Genomic DNA, 20874 nt, shown 5'->3' on the forward strand with positions numbered 1-20874 from the left:
AACATAAAATTTACTATTTTATCCATTTTTAAGTTTACAGTTCAGTGGCATTAAGTATATTCAGATTGGTGTGCCGTCATTATCACCATCCATCTCTAGAACTTTTTCGTCTTGCAAAACTGAAACTCTGTACCCAATAAACACTATTTCTCCTTTCCCCTCAGCCCCTGGCAACCATCATTCTATTTTCTGTCTTTTTGAATTTGACTACTCTAGGTACCTCATATAAATGGAATCATACAGTATTTGTCCTTTGGTGACTGGCTTATTTCACTTAGTATAGTATCTTCAAGGTTTATCCATGTTGTAGCATATGTCAAAATTTCCTTCCTTTTTATTGATTGATTGATTTTGGCTGCATCGGGTCTTAGTTGTGGCACATGGGATCTTTCGTTGCGGTGGGCAGGCTCTTTGTTGTGGTGCACAGGCTTCTCTCTAGTTGTGGTGCGCAGGATTCAGAGTATGTGGGCTCAGTAGTTGTGGCACGCAGACTCTCTAGTTGTGGCATGTGGGATCTTAGTTCCCTGACCAAGGTTCGAAACCCTCTGCATTGGAAGGCAGATTCTTAACCACTGGACCACCAGGGAAGTCCCCAAATTTCCTTTCTTTTTAAGGCTATTGAATAACATTCCATTATATGTATATACTACATTTTGTTTATCCATTCATCAGTCGGTGGATACTTGGGTTGCTTCCACCTTTTGGTTATTGTAAATAATTCTCTCAAGTTTTCTTCTTCAAGAGAATCTGGTCTATTCTTGGTTCTTAACATTCCATTTAGAATCTGCCTTTCAGGTTTCAGGTCAACCTAAGGAGAACTATCATCTTTTCATTATGTTTCTCTTAATCTTAACACGATATCTATGTTCATTTTTGTTTATTTTCTTCTTAATAATAGCTTTCTAAATAGTGTTCTTGTGCATCTTTTGTGACATTTGTTTCTATGTATTTGATTGTTTGATGTTATTTTCGATGGCATCTTTCTAAAAGTTTTTATTTTTTAACTGATTGTTGATGGTATATAGATGTACATATACAGTATACAGTTGATTTTTGTTGTATGTTCTTTGTCTAGCAACTTTACTAAACTCACATATTATTTCCAATGATGCAGATGAAGATTTTAAAAGCTTTCTACATGCAGTCATATTATCGGCAAATAAGTATAGTTTTATTTCTTCCTTTCCAATATTTATACGCTTATTTCCCCATGCTACATACTGTGTACTAGCCAGGACCTCCAGTACAATGTTAAGTAAAAGTAGTAAGAAAGGATATCCTTGTCTCATTCTCTATCTCAAAGGGAAAAATTTAACATTTTGTTACTAAGTATGATGTTGCTGTAGGTTTTTGGTAGATGGCCTTTATCATAGTAAGGAAGTTTCTTTTTTAAAAAAATTTATTTATTTTATTTATTTTTATTTTTGTCTGCATTGGGTCTTCATTGCTGCCCGCGGGTTTTCTTTAGTTGCGGCGAGCAGGAGCTACTCTTCATTGCGGTGCGTGGGCTTCTCATTGCAGTGGCTTCTCTTGCTGCAGAGCATGGGCTCTAGGCACACGGGCTTCAGTAGTTGTGGCACACAGGCTCAGTAGTTGTGGCTCTTAGGCTCTAGAGTGCAGGCTCAGTAGTTGTGGCGCACGGGCTTAGTTGCTCGACAGCATGTGGGATCTTCCCAGACCAGGGCTCGAACCTGTGTTCCCTGCATTGGCAGGTGTATTCTTAACCACTGTGCCACCAGGGAAGCCCCAGAAGTTTCTTTTTTTGGTCCTTGTTTTCAAAGAGTTTTAAAAATCATAAATGGATATTTAATTTTATCAAACACCCTGCACTTATTGAGATAATCCTCTTAATTTTCTTTTTTATTCTGTTAGCAGAGTGAATTAAATGCACATATTAGAAAAGAAGAAAGGTTGGACAGTAATGAGCTAAGCATCTATCTCAGAAAGTTAAAGGATTCCCCCCCTCCTAGTTAACGGCTAAAAATAGTATTTGAGCCCATCATTCCTACTGAAATCATATTGCAATTTAAACCACATTTTTGCTATAAGAACACCTACTAAGATTTAAAAATACTCCCTACTCTAAAGTAGAGTTGAAATCTCTCATTTATAAATGGAGATATAGCATGGAAACTGAGAATAACAGTTGATGCCACATGAACTGGCAAACACATATTTTTGAATATTTTAATTTTATAATTTTTAAAACATTCTGGGCTGACTCACTTATTCTGGTAATGGCATTTTGGATTCCTATGCTAAGAATTAAATCTATCACTTTCTAGTAGGGCTCAGAAATAGATTTTAGGCTTTAGAGATGTAGAGGATGTATTTGGTATATCAGGAACATCATATGTCATCAAGTAGGTAGTTCCATTCTCCTGGATAATGATCTAAAATAGTGGTCCCCAACCTTTTTGGCACCAGGGACCAGTTTCATGGAAGACAGTTTTGCCATGGACTGGGTTGGGGGATGGTTCAGGTGGTAATGCAAGCCATGGGGAGCGGCAAATAAAGCTTCTCTCGCTCACCCACTGCTCACCTCCTGCTGTGAGGCCCGGTTCCTAACAGGCTGCACACCGGTACTGGTCCGCAGCCTGGGGGTTGGGGACCCCTGATCTAAAACATCTACTTCAGTGTGATTTTGCTGCCTCCTTTTACCAATTTTAATTCATGAGTCTTCTTGTAGAAATGCCTAAGACTTGACCTAGTGGGTTTTGATACAGTCAACTTAGATGGACCATAATTCCCTTCCAAGACTGAGGGTGAAAGATTCTGTGAATCAGAGGTTCAGATGCCTTCACAGATAAAATGCCCATTTTATAGATTATTTAGATAGCTGTTAAGATATCCTACTTCTGTCTTCTAGCTTCTTTACTGCTGACTTTCAGTCTAGAAACCGTGATAATTTTGAAACTGATTTAGTCTGAGTGGAATTATTGATATTAGATTTAGTTCAGAGAAAATAAATTAATTCTGTAAAATGGAAATGTGCTGAATATCAACTGACAATAATTCACTCTGATTTATAACTTAATAGTTATTTAAAATGCAGTTATTGGTCTTTGAGCCTGTTTTTTCTTTATACTCACCTGTTATTTTAGGTTGCCAAAGCTGAAGACTTCCTTCTTAGCTGCTGTTAAATATTGTTGGTTAAGCACAAACGTCATTATCAAGAAAACAGGAAGCTATGTAGGAGAACATGCCAAATGGTGAATTAATAGTCAGGGTAAAGGAAACTGACGTAGACTCAGGGAAGGAACCCTAGACTCATCTACTTTGTTCTTTTTAGGTGGCTTGGAGAATAGAAATGGTTTGTCATTATTTTTTCCAGAAAGTATGTCAAATAATAGGTTTAGCATTAAACTAGAAAGCATATATTTTGCATTGTCTTAAAAATGCTGATGTCTTAAATGTTGTAGAATATCTTCATATAACTTTGTTAATCCAGATTAATTCTTGGCTGTCACTCAAATCATATAAAGTGTTGTGAAATTGCCTACCTTTTCCTCTTTAGAGTGAAACTCTACTAATTAGAGTTCGATCTCAGTAATTAGGAACAAGTAATAATTTAAAGAGGATTCAAATCCAAATTTATGTTTCACTATTTATTTAAAGAGTTTGCTGAATAAATCAAGAGTGTCAACATTGTGGCGCCTATTTAATCAAGTTATAAGGTTATAAGGGCCTTGTTCCCTCTTTTGCATCATTGATTCACATGTATACAGTTCATATTACTGAGAAATCATTTTCTTTTCATTAAAGCACATGTGGTTGAACACTTTTTGGCAACTTATTGTCAGCTTTTACTTTCCATTATTATAAGTACTTAATAAAAACACATTTGTTGAAAGGAGTTATAATTCACATTTTTCAGTAAGTCTGATGGTTTCCCCTTTAATTATTGAGAGATGATTTAGTTTGGTGGTTAAGAAAATGGGCCCTGGAGCTAGACATCCTGGGCTTGGATCCCAGCTCTGTCACTTATTAGCAAGTTGCATGTCTTCTGTTTGCCTCAGTTTCCTCATCTGTAAAATGGAGATAATAATAGCATCTATTTCTGAAGGTTGCCGTGGGCTTAAATAGTTTAATCTAATTAAAGAACTTAGAACAGTGCTCGCCACATAGTAAATGCCCAACAAATGTTAGCTGTTGTTGTTATTATTATTTATTGTGAAAATAGAGTAATTTTAGGTAATGACTTTAAGTTTAAATTCTGAGTTGCATGTACAACTCTTCAAAGGGAGGACCTTCCACAAATAGTCACACTTTTAGCTTTCTCAGAGGTGAGGATGAGAGCGCCTTCCCAATTCCAGTTAAATCATCAGTTTTTGTCAGGAAAAGAGCACTAGACCGGGAATCAAGTCTTATGCAAACCTTTCATTCAGCAAACCTTTATCTCCATACATAGTCGGTGGAGTAGCCACGTTATGGACACCAGTGCTGCTGGATTCTAGAGATTTAAAGATTTAAAGATGCTTAGGCTTGGGCTTCCCTGGGGGCACAGTGGATAAGAATCTGCCTGCCAGTGCAGGGGACACAGGTTTGATCCCTGGTCCGGGAAGATCCCACATGCCGCGGAGCAACTAAGCCCATGCACCACAGCTACTGAGCCTGCGCTCTAGAGCCCGTGAGCCACAATTACTGAAGCCCGCGCGCCTGGCGCCTGTGCTCTGCAACAAGAGAAGCCACTGCAATGAGAAGCCCGTGCACCGCGATGAAGATTATTAGCCCCCGCTCGCCGCAGCTAGCGAAAGCCCGCGCGCAGCAATGAAGACCCGATGCAGCCAAAAATAAATAAATAAAAATTAAAAAAAAAAATTAAAAAAAAAAAAGAAAAGATGCTTAGGCCCAGGAGACTAAGATGTGGCCAGAAGTGGAAGTGGTTTCTAATCTGTTGTCATCTGTAAAATGACAGTTTTTGAGTTTAGCTGATGATTACAGTCATACAGTAAAATTTCATCAGTGCTGGGTGCTTAGCACTGTGCTAGATGCTGTACTAAGACATTTTTAAAACTGTAAAGCAGTTCTTGGCACCAAGAATCTTAGATCTGGTAGGAAAAACAAACCACAATTAGAAAATAGATCAATAATAATATTGAGAGTCATGATTAGATGTAAAATAAGAGATCATAGGAATGAGAGTATAAGAAGGTTATTATGCTTAGCATTTCAGCGTGCCAATGGTTAGCTGCAATTTCTGTAATAAAGAACCAGAGTAAACTGCCTGATTTGTTGTTAACCTGAATCCCCGCTTGAGAATTCCCACTTGCATAATCTTTTTAAAAGGGAACTCAACCCACTTTGTTCTCCCACATGTTAAACTTTAAAATCTTGAGTCCCCAGTATATTGAGGTAATTAGAATTTAGTGAAAGATACATTTTTAGAGCATAGTTCACCCCAAAATCCTTTTTATGTTATAATGCCAAGATATGTGTTTTGTTCTTGTCACTGCTGTATTCCCAGCACCCAGCACACTGCCTGACCTATAGTAAGCACTCAAGAAGTATAGTTGAGAGGGAATTCCCTGGCGGTCTAGTGGTCAGGACTCCATGCTTTCACTGCTCAGGGCGTGGGTTCAGTCCCTGGTCGGGGAACTAAGATCCCACAAGCCTCTGCATGGTGTGGCCAAAAAAAAAAAAAAATTAAACAAACAAAAAAATATGTTGAGAGACAAATTTGAAATTACATTTAAATTGTCAGTAATTTCTAAGTCATTTAAAAATTATTTTACTATTAAAAGATACTCAGTTTGGAATATTGGGTTGTTTTTTTTTTTCCACATTTATTTATTTATTTATTTTTTTCACACACACACACACACACACACACACACACACACACTGTATTTTATTTTTACAAGAGATAAATAGACTGGCACCAAGCATTGTACATGGATGACCACAACAAAAGCAACAATGATTGCAATTACCAAACATGAAACACACTCATATTATGTCATAATATTGACATTCAGTCCAGTAATCCTCCACTGTAACAGCTCCTTTACTTTGCAGTGAAAATTGATTCGTATATTCTTTGCCTCTGAGTCCTTGTGGGATTTTTTTTTTTTTTAATTCAGACAGAAAGTCACAAAAATTATACTCATCCTCATCAGTTCACTCAGTCCCATGTAATTAATTTTTTTTTTTTTCATCTTGATCTTTTGTTAGCACTTTTATGAGTTCATCAGTTTTTCATTAGAGTTCTGAAAATGCTTATTCATTCAGTTCAGCAGTACAGTCAGTTACCAGAAACCTGTACTTGTCAGAGTCTTTTCCATGACTTTCTTGAAGATGAAACCCTTTTATAGGAACATATTTGCAAAATCATCAGAGTACACCCAGAACTGTCTGTAAATGACAAAAGACTTAAAAATGACCACGGTTAAAGATTTGATGAAAGTTCATAATAATGCAGTTGACAAGAAAATTAGTTATTTCTGAGATATACATTTTAAAGTAATAACTAGGATTATTACTTATAACATTATACCAGAACATATAAGATTTTTAGAAATTTCATGTAATGTCTGAAACATTTATATTAACATATTTCCATACAAATACAAATATAAGATTTTTAGAAATTTCATGTAGTGTCTGAAACATTTATATTAACATATTTCCATACATATTTCCATACAAATACAAATATAAGATTTTTAGAAATTTCATGTAATGTCTGAAACATTTATATTAACGTATTTCCATACAAATAACCCAATGAAAGTTTAGTATTAGTTGTTTTGTTTGTTTTTTTATACTGCAGGTTCTTATTAGGCATCAATTTTATACACATCAGTGTATACATGTCAATCCCAATCGCCCAATTCAGCACACCACCATCCCCACCTCACCGCAGTTTTCCCCCCTTGGTGTCCATATGTCCATTCTCTACATCTGTGTCTCAACTTCTGCCCTGCAAACTGGCTCATCTGTACCATTTTTCTAGGTTCCACATACATGCATTAATATACGATATTTGTTTTTCTCTTTCTGACTTACTTCACTCTGTATGACAGTCTCTAGATCCATCCACGTCTCAACAAATGACTCAATTTCGTTCCTTTTTATGGCTGAGTAATAATCCATTGTATATATGTACCACAACTTCTTTATCCATTCGTCTGCTGATGGGCATTTAGGTTGCTTCCATGACCTGGCTATTGTAAATAGTGCTGCAATGAACATTTGGGTGCATGTGTCTTTTTGAATTACGGTTTTCTCTGGGTATATGCCCAGTAGTGGGATTGCTGGGTCATATGGTAATTCTATTTTTAGTTTTTTAAGGAACCTCCATATTGTTCTCCATAGTGGCTGTATCAATTTACATTCCCACCAACAGTGCAAGAGGGTTCCCTTTTCTCCACACCCTCTCCAGCATTTGTTGTTTGTAGATTTTCTGATGATGCCCATTCTAACAGGAGTGAGGTGATACCTCATTGTAGTTTTGATTTGCATTTCTCTAATAATTAGTGATGTTGAGCATCTTTTCATGTGCTTCGTGGCCGTCTGTATGTCTTCTTTGGAGAAATGTCTATTTAGGTCTTCTGCCCATTTTTGGATTGGGGTGTTTGTTTCTTTGATATTGAGCTGAATGAACTGTTTATATATTTTGGAGATTAATCCTTTGTCCGTTGATTCATTTGCAAATATTTTCTCCCATTCTGAGGGTTGTCTTTTCGTCTTGTTTATGGTTTCCTTTGCTGTGCAAAAGCTTTGAAGTTTCATTAGGTCCCACTTGTTTATTCTTGTTTTTATTTCCATTACTCTAGGAGGTGGATCAAAAAAGATCTTGCTGTGATTTATGTCAAAGAGTGTTCTTCCTATGTTTTCCTCTAAGAGTTTTATAGTGTCCAGTCTTATATTTAGGTCTCTAATCCATTTTGAGTTTATTTTTGTGTATGGTGTTAGGGAGTATTCTAATTTCATTCTTTTACATGTAGCTGTCCAGTTTTCCCAGCACCACTTATTGAAGAGACTGTCTTTTCTCCATTGTATACCTTTGCCTCCTTTGTCATAGATTAGTTGACCATAGGTGCGTGGGTTAATCTCTGGGCTTTCTATCTTGTTCCATTGATCTATGTTTCTGTTTTTGTGCCAGTACCATATTGTCTTGATTACTGTAGCTTTGTAGTAGAGTCTGAAGTCAGGGAGTCTGATTCCTCCAGCTCCATTTTTTTGCCTCAAGACTGCTTTGGCTATTCGGGGTCTTTTGTGTCTCCATACAAATTTTAAGATGATTTGTTCTAGCTCTGTAAAAAATGCCATTGGTAATTTGATAGGGATTGCATTGAATCTGTAGATTGCTTTGGGTAGTATACTCATTTTCACAATGTTGATTCTTCCAATCCAAGAACATGGTATATCTCTCCATCTGTTGGTATCATCTTTAATTTCTTTCATCAGTGTCTTATAGTTTTCTGCATACAGGTCTTTTGTCTCCCTAGGTAGGTTTATTCCTAGGTATTTTATTCTTTTTGTTGCAATGGTAAATGGGAGTGTTTCCATAATTTCTCTTTCAGATTTTTCATCATTAGTGTACAGGAATGCAGGAGATTTCTGTGCATTAATTTTGTATCCTGCAACTTTACCATATTCATTAATTAGCTCTAGCAGTTTTCTGGTGGCAGTTTTAGGATTCTCTATGTATAGTATCATGTCATCTGCAAACAGTGACAGTTTTACTTCTTCTTTTCCAATTTGTATTCCTTTTATTTCTTTTTCTTCTCTGATTGCCGTGGCTAGGACTTCCAGAACTATGTTGAATAATAGTGGTGAGAGTGGACATCCTTGTCTCGTTCCTGATCTTAGAGGAAATGCTTTCAGTTTTTCACCATTGAGAATGATGTTTGCTGTGGGTTTGTCATATATGGCCTTTATTATGTTGAGGTAGGTTCCCTCTATGCCCACTTTCTGGAGAGTTTTTATCAGAAATGGGTGTTGAATTTTGTCAAAAGCTTTTTCTGCATCTATTGAGATGATCATATGGTTTTTATTCTTCAATTTGTTAATATGGTGTATCACATCGATTGATTTGCGTATATTGAAGAATCCTTGCATCCCTGGGATAAATCCCACTTGATCGTGGTGTATGATCCTTTTAATGTGTTGTTGGATTCTGTTTGCTAGTATTTTGTTGAGGATTTTTGCATCTATATTCATCAGTGATATTGGTCTGTAATTTTCTTTTTTTGTAGTGTCTTTGTCTGGTTTTGGTATCAGGGTGATGGTGGCCTCATAGAATGAGTTTGGGAGTGTTCCTTCCTCTGCAATTTTTTGGAAGAGTTTGAGAAGGATGGGTGTTAGCTCTTCTCTAAATGTTTGATAGAATTCACCTGTGAAGCCATCTGGTCCTGGACTTTTGTTTGTTGGAAGATTTTTAATCACAGTTTCAATTTCATTACTTGTGATTGGTCTGTTCATATTTTCTGTTTCTTCCTGGTTCAGTCTTGGAAGGTTATACCTTTCTAAGAATTTGTCCATTTCTTCCAGGTTGTCCATTTTATTGGCATAAAGTTGCTTGTAGTAGTCTCTTAGGATGCTTTGTATTTCTGCGGTGTCTGTTGTAACTTCTCCTTTTTCATTTCTGATTTTATTGATTTGAGTCCTCTCCCTCTTTTTCTTGATGAGTCTGGCTAATGGCTTATCAATTTTGTTTATCTTCTCAAAGAACCAACTTTTAGTTTTATTGATCTTTGCTATTGTTTTCTTTGTTTCTATTTCATTTATTTCTGCTCTGATCTTTATGATTTCTTTCCTTCTGCTAACTTTGGGTTTTGTTTGTTCTTCTTTCTCTAGTTTCTTTAGGTGTAAGGTTAGATTGTTTACTTGAGATTTTTCTTGTTTCTTTAGGTAGGCTTGTATAGCTATAAACTTCCCTCTTAGAACCGCTTTTGCTGCATCCCATAGGTTTTGGGTCGTCGTGTTTTCATTGTCATTTGTCTCTAGGTATTTTTTTATTTCCTCTTTGATTTCTTCAGTGATCTCTTGGTTATTTAGTAAAGTATTGTTTAGCCTCCATGTGTTTGTCTTTTTTACGTTTTTTTCCCTGTAATTCATTTCTAATCTCATAGCGTTGTGGTCAGAAAAGATGCTTGATATGATTTCAATTTTCTTAAATTTACTGAGGCTTGATTTGTGACCCAAGATGTGATCTATCCTGGAGAATGTTCCGTGCGCACTTGAGAAGAACGTGTAATCTGCTGTTTTTGGATGGAATGTCCTATATATATCAATTAAATCTATCTGGTCTATTGTGTCATTTAAAGCTTCTGTTTCCTTATTTATTTTCATTTTGGATGATCTGTCCATTGGTGTAAGTGAAGTGTTAAAGTCCCCCACTATTATTGTGTTACTGTCGATTTCCTCTTTTATAGCTGTTAGCAGTTGCCTTATGTATTGAGGTGCTCCTATGTTGGGTGCATATATATTTATAATTGTTATATTTTCTTCTTGGATTGATCCCTGGATCATTATGTAGTGTCCTTCCTTGTCTCTTGTAACATTCTTTATTTTAAAGTCTATTTTATCTGATATGCGTATAGCTACTCCAGCTTTCTTTTGATTTCCATTTGCATGGAATATCTTTTTCCATCCCCTCACTTTCAGTCTGTATGTGTCCCTAGGTCTAAAGTGGGTCTCTTGTAGACAGCATATATATGGGTCTTGTTTTTGTATCCATTCAGCCAGTCTATGTCTTTTGGTTGGGGCATTTAATCCATTCACGTTTAAGGTAATTATCGATATGTGTGTTCCTATGACCATTTTCTTAATTGTTTTGGGTTTGTTTTTGTAGGTCCTTTTCTTCTCTTGTGTTTCCCACTTAGAGAAGTTCCTTTAGCATTTGTTGTAGAGCTGGTTTGGTGGTGCTGAATTCTCTTAGCTTTTGCTTGTCTGTAAAGCTTTTGATTTCTCCATCAAATCTAAATGAGATCCTTGCCGGGTAGAGTAATCTTGGTTGTAGGTTCTTCCCTTTCATCACTTGAAGTATATCATGCCACTCCCTTCTGGCTTGCAGAGTTTCTGCTGAGAAATCAGCTGTTAACCTTATGGGAGTTCCCTTGTATGTTATTTGTCGTTTTTCCCTTGCTGCTTTCAATAATTTTTCTTTGTCTTTAATTTTTGCCACTTTGATTACTATGTGTCTCGGCGTGCTTCTCCTTGGGTTTATTCTGTATGGGACTCTCTGCGCTTCCTGGACTTGGGTGGCTATTTCCTTTCCCATGTTAGGGAAGTTTTCGACTATAATCTCTTCAAATATTTTCTCTGGTCCTTTCTCTCTCTCTTCTCCTTCTGGGACCCCTATAATGCGAATGTTGTTGCGTTTAATGTTGTCCCAGAGGTCTCTTAGGCTGTCTTCATTTCTTTTCATTCTTTTTTCTTTAGTCTGTTCCGCAGCAGTGAATTCCACCATTCTGTCTTCCAGGTCACTTATCCGTTCTTCTGACTCAGTTATTCTGCTATTGATTCCTTCTAGTGTAGTTTTCCTTTCAGTTATTGTATTGGTCATCTCTGTTTGTTTGTTCTTTAATTCTTCTAGGTCTTTGTTAATCATTTCTTGCATCTTCTCAATCTTTGCCTCCATTCTTATTCCGAGGTCCTGGATCATCTTCACTATCATTATTCTGAATTCTTTTTCTGGAAGGTTGCCTATCTCCACTTCATTTAGTTGTTTTTCTGGGGTTTTTTCTTGTTCCTTCATCTGGTACATAGCCCTCTGCCTTTTCATCTTCTCTATCTTTCTGTAACTGTGGTTTTTGGTCCACAGGCTGCAGGATTGTAGTTTTTCTTGCTTCTGTTGTCTGCCCTCTGGTGGTTGAGGCTATCTGAGAGGCTTGATGGGAGGCTCTGGTGGTGGGTAGAGCTGACTGTTGCTGTGGCGGTCAGAGCTCAGTAAAACCTTAATCCACTTGACTGTTGATGGGTGGGGCTGGGTTCCCTCCCTGTTGCTGTGGCGGTCAGAGCTCAGTAAAACCTTAATCCACTTGACTGTTGATGGGTGGGGCTGGGTTCCCTCCCTGTTGGTTGTTTTGCCTGAGGCAACCCAACACTGGAGCCTACCCGTGCTCTTTGGTGGGGTTAATGGCAGACTCTGGGAGGGCTCACGCCAAGGAGAACTTCCCAGAACCTCTGCTGCTAGTGTCCTTATCCCCACGGTGAAACAGAGCCACCACTCGCCTCTGCAGGAGACCCCCCAACACCAGCAGGTAGGTCTGGTTCAGTCTCCCCCAGGGTCACTGCTCCTTCCCCTGGGTCCCGATGCACACATTACTTTGTGTGTGCCCTCCAAGAGTGGGGTCTCTGTTTCCCCCAGTCCTGTCAAAGTCCTGCAATCAATTCCCACTAGGCTTCAAAGTCTGATTCTCTAGGAATTCCTCCTCCCGTAGCCGGACCCCCAGGTTGGGAAGCCTGACGTGGGGCTCAGAACCTTCAGTCCAGTGGGTGGACTTCTGTGGTATAAGTGCTCGCCAGTCTGTGAGCCACCCACCCAGCAGTTATGGGATTTGATTTTACTCTGATTGCGCCCCTCCTACCGTCTCACTGTGGCTTCTCCTCTGTCCTTGGACGTGGGGTATCCTCCTTGCTGAAGTCCAGGGTCTTCCTGTCAATGATTGTCCAGCAGCCAGTTGCGATTCTGGTGCTCTCGCAAGAGGGAGTGAGAGCACGTCCTTCTACTCCGCCATCTTGGTTAATCCTCGGAATATTGGTTTTTTAAACCTTAGATCTAACTGTGTGTTAGGACAAGTTGCCATTATACAAATATAATTTTAATGAAGTTGGTAACTTTTTATTTACTAGCATTTTCATACTTGTGTAAGGAAATGCCTTTCTAGGAGAATGAACTTTCCCACTGTATTAGTTCTCTGTAACTGCATTTGACTGCAGCTTCATGGGAGGCCTTACACAGTTCTGGTGTAAGGGTTCCCAAACCCTGCCACATAAGAAACTGTGAGAGATAATAAATGTTTGAAATGTGACATTTTGTGATATCACAATATAAAGACTTTCATATACTTTACCTGAAGGCTCTTTACAGGTAGATCATCCTGCCTTCTTTCCTTTTGTAAAGGAGTGAAGCACTTTAGAAGAAAAAGATAAATCAAGCCATCATAGCCAAGTTTCCTGAGGCAAATATAAAAAGAATGTATTTAGCTTTAAAATATTTATATAATTGTAGAATAGTTCATGTTCATTATTAATCAAAACAATGCAGAAAGGTAGTTGAAGAACATTCTAAAAATCACCCCAAATCCTGCTACATTTTGGTGACGGTCCTTTTGAAATCTGTTATGTACATAGACATACACACACATTGATCTATCTTTTCCGTACGTGGAGCCATACTATCCATATGTGGTTTTCAGTATTTTTTAACCCATGCCCTTTTTTGATTAACAGAAAAACACTCTTTGAGTGTGATTTGAAATTTTATGGTATATTAAATAACATGACCAAAACCAGTTTTATTTTATTTTTTTATGTTTTTTAATAAATTTGTTTATTTTATTTATTTATTTTTGACTGCATTGGGTCTTCGTTGCTGCTCGTGGGCTTTCTCTACTTGCGGTGAGCGGGGGTTACTCTTCGTTGTGGTGCACGGGTTTCTCATTGCGGTGGCTTCTCTTGTCGCGGAGCACGGGCTCTAGCCTCTTGGGCTTCAGTAGTTGTGGCACACGGGCTCAGTAGTTGTGGCTCGCGGGCTTTAGAGCACAGGCTCAGTAGTTGTGACGCACGGGCTTTGTTGCTCCGCGGCGTGTGGGATCTTCCTGGACCAGGGCTCGAACCCGTGTCTCCTACATTGGCAGGTGGATTCTTAGCCACTGTGCCACCAGGGAAGTCCATCCAAAACAAGTTTTAGACAGAGGTAATTTAAAAAGGGGAAACATTTTAGTTTAATCTTAAAAGAACCTTTAGGTAACATGACATTGGTTTGTTTCCCATAAAACTATTTATCCTAGGTAATATGGAAGACAGAGCATAACAAGGTATTTTAAATAATTTTCTCAGTATTTAATTGGAGGAGAAACTGCCTACTTTTTAGGAGAGAGAGACCAGCTTAGCCTTTCTTGCCTCTGTTCCCTTGAACAGTTCAGTTCTTGGCCCCAAATTTGTGTATACCTCTCAGCAAAACAGAAGCCCTACAGTTCACTGGAGATTAGTGACATAACCTGTGTATACTCCTGTTTGAGGAGTATTACCCCTGCCACCATCCCCACTTCAAGTAAGTGATCTTTCCAACAACAGACAGGACTCTTCTAAGGTGAGTTTTTCTTCTATCTTTTCTTCTTTTTCGTGCTGTGTTAGTGGCCTGTATAGATTGGCTGGCCCACCCATGGATCTGCCTCTGTGTCCACGTGAGATTTGGCTGTCCTCTCACTCTTCCAGCTCTTGACTTGCCTTCTCCCTAAACGTGTGCTTCTCTGCTAGTTGCCCCTGTTGAATAAATCTTCTTGTCTCCCTTGCCACTGCTGTTTCCCTCATCCAAGTACCTAGCATCATTCTTGGCCTGAAATGGACTCGTTTCTGGTCTCCTCGTTTCCGTTTTGCCTCTTTACAGTTTCCTTTTCCATACAGTATACTGGGTAATCTTTTAAGAGCTTAGAATCAGATAATATTACTCTTTCTAAAACCTTCCTTTGTGCTTAGAGTAAAACCTGAATCAACTGCCACCACTTGCAAGGCTCTGCGTGGTCTGTCCCTTGCTTAATCTCTTGTCCTAATCTTTTGCTGTTTTCTTTCTCAGTCACTCTGCTCTAGCCGCATTGCCCAGACTTAGCAAGATTCCTTCCCCCAGAAATATCAGAGTTGTTCCTGCCTTCACGTCTTTGCACCAGCTGTTTCCTCTGGCTGGAACGCTCTTCCCCAGAGCTTTGCGTGGTTGGCCCCTTCGCGTTATTCAGGTTTCAGATTTCACCTCCTCCAGGGGTCTTCCCCAGTCTTCCAATGTAATGTGGCTCCTGTTTTATTGCAGCTCGTTGTTTTATTTTCTTCATCACATTTAGCAATCTTAAACCATCTTTGTGTGTTTGTCTCTTTTTTTATCATTTCTCCGTCCCTCGCTAGAATTTAATTATCGTGAGACTGTAGCTCTTGTCTGTCTTGTCCACCCTGTATTCCTAACACATAGAGCAATGTTCAATAAATGTTATCTAAGTGAAAAGAATCAGTGAGTGAATCACGCAGGTGGAGGAATGTATTTTTTTACACCCTGAGGTGGCTGGAACCAGCCCTTCAAGTAGGAAGGGAGGAAGGTGAAGAGGCAGAGCACAAAAACACTTTCCTAGTCGTGGTTAAGGCATAAAGTGAATAATATAAAGTGTGGCCTCACCGTGAATGTAAGAATTTAGAAACTTAATTCACATTGAAGAATGATGAGTTACTCAAACAAACCAGAATCAGATTAATCCCGAGGATTTCCTGTACTATTAATAACTTCACTCATTAAGCGATGTAGGTAATTTGATGATCTTCAAGACCCCAAAAGACACTTGATTGAATATTTTTTTAAAAAATCATTTAAAAACATTGCTGGTTGAATATAATATACGAGAAAAAATTCTTAGTGTTGCTTATAGGGTCATTTCTGTCCGTTTGTATTTTATAATGCGAAAATTTATGTGTTTTCCATAAGTGTTTTCAAAGAACTACTATGTTGTGGGCTAGGAAAGATTATACTATAAGAGAAATATTTTAGTACCTTTAAGAAAATGTGCCCTGAAGAATTTTTTATATTGAAAAGGAGACTGTGTTCTTAAAACCTGTAAAAAATTAAAGTAGATTACTCTGCAATGACTAGTGCAATTTTGTTTAGTTTATAAACTAATATTTTTATTGGCCACTAAAGATAAAGAGGAATAATCAACCTAGTGATTTATGTTAAATACATTAAAGTTTCTGTCTGCTTCTTTTCTCTTTCACATTCAAATAGTTTTGGGGAAAAGTAATAGTTAATCTGAGATCTGAGTTAGTTTTTTTTCGAGCCAGCACTTCTCAAATTTAGTTTCAAATGACTGTTGCCCTTCAAAGTGGCCATCTCGGAAAGTTGTACATTTGTTCTAACAATGCTTCCATTCCTTAAACTACTTTTGTAGGTTCCTTTTCAGAAATGTTTCACAGGCGGTTTTGGAATTATGAATGAAAATTAGCCTTCTTTACAAATTAAAAACGTTGCTTTTTTTTTGACTACATGAAGACATACAACTTCCTTAACTGACTTCATATTACTATTTTATTAATTTATGAAGCCAATACTGCTGTTATGCAGTTGAAGTTATGACGCAGAAGATTATGAGAGATATCTTACAAAGTAAATCTCTGTAAAGAACAAAGAGTATTGTATAACTTTGTGCAGTAATAGATTAAAAAAAAAAACAAGCTGTTGAGACCTGGGTGACTAACTCACCCCCCTTTTAGATTTGCATTTTATCTGAAACTGAGTGCAGTGCATTGTGCTCTGCTACAGATGTAAGTTATGGGGTGCCAAATCTAGAGGAAGCGCCTTATTTTCGGGAAAAGAGAGAAAACCATCTGGTACCAGAAAAAGGCCAAAAGTGGGCTCTTTTTAGTACTAACTGAGTGAAAACTAAGAGTCTATATTTAAAATATGACCATAAAACTACTCTTCTTTTACAGTTCTTGGCATCAAAGACTACAGACCTGTTTTGGATCATATACCTGTTTTCAAAGTCGAGATACACTTCTTTGAGAGAAGTAGTTGAAGCAGTGTTGGTATTTATTGTTAGAAGGCATATAGGTTTTATTGTGGGATAAATGAATTATTTGTTTGAGTGCGAGTCTTGTTGTGTCTTGGCCTCCATGACCATTAAGGGCTTTTATTTTGTTCTATAAGCCAGTGTTTTAATCGTTTGTCTTTAAGGATCACTTTTTATTAACTTATTAAATATTGTAAATATGCGGGGTTTTAAGAAACTCTTTTCTTCTCTTTCTTTTTTTTAAAGCTGCACGTCATTGACTCCTGGACCCAACTGTGACCGATTTAAATTGCACATACCATATGCTGGAGAGACATTAAAATGTAAGTAAATGATGACTCTTTTACTGAAAAATGTAGATTACAGTGCTAGCTATTGGATTTTGTGCTTTAGTTTGTATTTCTGGCTTTTAGGTGTTATCTCCTAAGATACTGATCAGAAGGATTTACCACTTTTTGAAAATTTGTCTTTCAGTCCTAGTTCTAGTCAAAGTAAGGCATGCAGCTCAATATCAAAAAAACAAACAACCCAGTCCAAAAATGGGCAGAAGACCTAAATAGACATTTCTCCAAAGAAGATACACAGATTGCCAACAAACACATGAAAGAATGCTCAACATCATTAATCATTAGAGAAATGCAAATCAAGACTACATTGAGATATCATCTCACACCGGTCAGAATGGCCATCATCAAAAAACCTAGAAACAATAAATGCTGGAGAGGGTGTGGAGAAAAGGGAACCCTCTTGCACTGTTGGTGGGAATGTAAATTGATACAGCCACTATGGAGAACAGTATGGAGGTTCCTTAAAAAACTAAAAATAGAACTACCATATGACCCAGCAATCCCACTACTGGGCATCTACCCTGAGAAAACCATAATTCAAAAAGAGTCATGTACCACAATGTTCATTGCAGCTCTATTTACAATAGCCAGGACATGGAAGCAACCTAAGTGTCCATCGACAGAGGAATGGATAAAGAAGATGTGGCACATAAATACAATGCAATATTACTCAGCCATAAAAAGAAACGAAATTGAGTTATTTGTAGTGAGGTGGATGGACCTAGAGTCTGTCCTACAGAGTGAAGTAAGTCAGAAAGAGAAAAACAAATACCGTATGCTAACACATATATATGGAATTTAAAAAAAAAAAAAAATGGTCATGAAGAACCTAGGGGCAAGACGGGAATAAAGACGCAGACCTACTAGAGAATGGACTTGAGGATACGGGGAGGGGGAAGGGAGAGAGTGGCATGGACGTATATACACTACCAAACGTAAAATAGATAGCTAGTGGGAAGCAGCCACATAGCACAGGGAGATCAGCTCGGTGCTTTGTGACCACCTAGAGGGGTGGGATAGGGAGGGCGGGAGGGAGGGAGACGCAAGATGGAAGAGATATGGGGATATATGTATATGTATAGCTGATTCACTTTGTTATAAAGCAGAAACTAACACACCATTGTAAAGCAATTATACTCCAAAAAAGATGTTAACAAAAAAAAACAAAAACAAAAATAAAGTAAGGCAGTCGGCAGGGAGTAAGTTGTGGTCAAGTGGGCATGCACACGTTTTATCTTTTTTAGCAAAGGTCAGAAATACAAATGGCTACAAGGTCAGACTGGTAACATGAATGAGGGAAGCAGGCTAGGTGTGGCAAAGTGGGGAACTCCTACCCAGTTTCGAGGGGTTGCCCTTACTGATTTATTGAGTAAAGGCAGAAATCTGAATTTTTATTTGAGTTCTCAGTTTTAGATGTAGGCCACTTCTTCAAAATTACAATGTGGGCCAGCATTATGCAGGCCAAACCAATGTGTGTGTGGGCTGGCTTGAGCTCTTGGACCACTGGTTTGTGACCTCGATGAATAGTATGCAAGACCTACTGTAGGATTTAGTCCACCATCTACAGCATCTGCCTAGGTTGCATCAGCCCTTCTCTGCCATAATTACCAGTACTGAAGCTCTAGCCTAGTGTGGAGATGATGATAGCTTTGGTTGGTTAGTATCAATAATCTCATCAGGAATTTTCTTTCTTGAAACTGTACTAGTGAATGGGGGTATGAAAGTCTCTCAATTCTTATACAGAGGAATAAAGAACAAAGATGTTGAAGGTGGGACAGATGGGTAAGCGGTGCCTTTCAGACCACTCTAGGCTAGGAAAGGCCACATCTTAGTATTTGTAGAATCACTTTATATTAATTTACCAAATGCAACGTGAACCAAAAAATTTGTGACATGCTGACTTGCTAACCTTTCATTGTTAGATCATTCTCTGGAAACCATTAAAATACAAAAGAATTTCACCTGTCTGAGGTAGTAGGGACAGACTAGGTTGCTACTTTTTTGGGGGAAAAATATTATTGACTAAATTTGAAGAAAATGATCAAAGTAAATCATTCACATTTACTAAAAATGTAAATAATTCAAACATTTTTTAATACATGAAAACAGTAGTCCTCTGTTCCATTTCTCCCCAGCCCTAGTCCTGTTTCTCAAGGCAACCACTTAAAATATTTAAAAAAAATTGTTTCAGTGTTTAGTTCTCCTGGGGATGATCGCCCCATATCTAAGTAATATGCTTATGCCTCTGTTTCTTGGCTTATCAATTTTAGATATTACTATCTTTTGATTTCCTGCTCTGATGCATAAGGTATCAGCCTATTTTCACTGCACCCTTTCTCTCTCTCTTCTCCTCTGTAGTGTAGTTATATCACCACTATCGGTGCCTGTGTTGGTTACCCTGTAACTTCAAATTTTTTCTTTTCTTTTCTTTTAAAGGATCATTTAAAGCATTGTATTATATAGTTAAATGAACAGCTCCTAAAAGTTCTTAGTAAGTGCCTGGCACACAGTTATCACTGTTATTACTTAAGCAAAATCTCTATGCAGTAATGATGACCGCTTAGTATGCTTTTATTTAGTTTCCCGTTAACCATAGACAGTGTCTTTTGGCTCCCCACTTTATAAGATGAAGATATTAGCCCCTGCCCTTCCTTCCATTCCTCTTCCTCACCTCCCAGCTTCTGTCTTCTGTTATTTTCCTTTTGCATTGTCAAGGGTGATAACTTACTGTCTGTTCTAAATCTACAGTTGCCATCTGTGCCTTGTCTACAAATTGCTTGAATGATTAACTCTGCAGGCCTGCTCCTGCAGTTATCACTATGGGATTTACCTTTATTATTCTCTTGGATTTGACCTTGTAGTGTAGAATCTGTGTATTGAAAATTCTGTGTTTTTAGAATTATGTCTTGGTAAACAGGTTACCTTGTTATTTTGCTGGACCACAGTCTCAAACAACTTGCTCAGATTCCACTCCTCCCTCTATCCTTCCACCTTTCCTGTAGCTCCTCTGATAATTTTTTATTAACACAGTCATAATTAGGTATCTTAATTTTTTTTTTTTTAATAAATTTATTTATTTATTTATCTTTGGCTGCATTGGGTCTTCATTGCTGTGCTTGAGCTTTCTCTAGTTGTGGTGAGCGGGGGCTACTCTTTGTTGTGATGCATGGGCTTCTCATTGCAGTGGCTTCTCTTGTTGCTGAGCACAGGTTCTGGGCACATGGGCTTCAGTAGTTGTGGCACACGGGCTCAGTAGTTATGGCTTGTGGGCTTTAGAGCGCAGGCTCAGTAGTTGTGGCACACGGGCTTAGTTGCTCCACGGCACGTGGGATCTTCCCGGACCAGGGCTCGAACCAGTGTCCCCTGCATTGGCAGGCGGATTCTTAACCACTGTGCCACCAGGGAAGCCCAGGTATCTTAATTTTTAAGAGCTCTAAGAGCTCTGTTCCTCTTTTGCAACATCTTGTTCTTATTTTATGAATACAGTATCTTAAAAGTTTTTGAAGGATATAGTTTTTTTTTTTTTTAGTTTTTTTTCTGTTTTCTGAATTATTTTGATTTTCCCCAGGGATTATATTTTTATCATCTTTTATTTTTTTACCTCTGCTATTCTATAGCCTTTCCTCAAATAAAAGATGGGTTTTGGTTGTCCGTTTATATATAAAACATGATAAAACTCTGATTGGGACTTCGGTATAGGCAGGACTTAATTGAGTATGTGGGTTAATGGTGGGCAGGCTGTTAATATGAGCACCCCTATGTGTCATATTTGGAGTTCAGCTGTTCTGGCTCTCCCCCAGATAGCTTAT

General features: G+C 38.1%; 1 protein-coding gene across 1 annotated transcript in view; it reads left to right on the top strand.

Annotated features, from left to right (window-relative positions):
• The window catches only part of BABAM2 (BRISC and BRCA1 A complex member 2), a 442279-nt gene that overhangs the window by 31641 nt on the left and 389764 nt on the right, over positions 1 to 20874 (top strand). The window contains exon 3 of the mRNA XM_068564980.1: positions 16965 to 17041. Coding sequence (XP_068421081.1) covers positions 16965 to 17041 — 77 coding nt within the window. The remainder of the gene's footprint in view (positions 1 to 16964; positions 17042 to 20874) is intronic.

This window comes from Eschrichtius robustus, chromosome 15, assembly GCF_028021215.1.
Source record: "Eschrichtius robustus isolate mEscRob2 chromosome 15, mEscRob2.pri, whole genome shotgun sequence".
In the NCBI taxonomy this organism is placed as follows: domain Eukaryota; kingdom Metazoa; phylum Chordata; class Mammalia; order Artiodactyla; family Eschrichtiidae; genus Eschrichtius; species Eschrichtius robustus.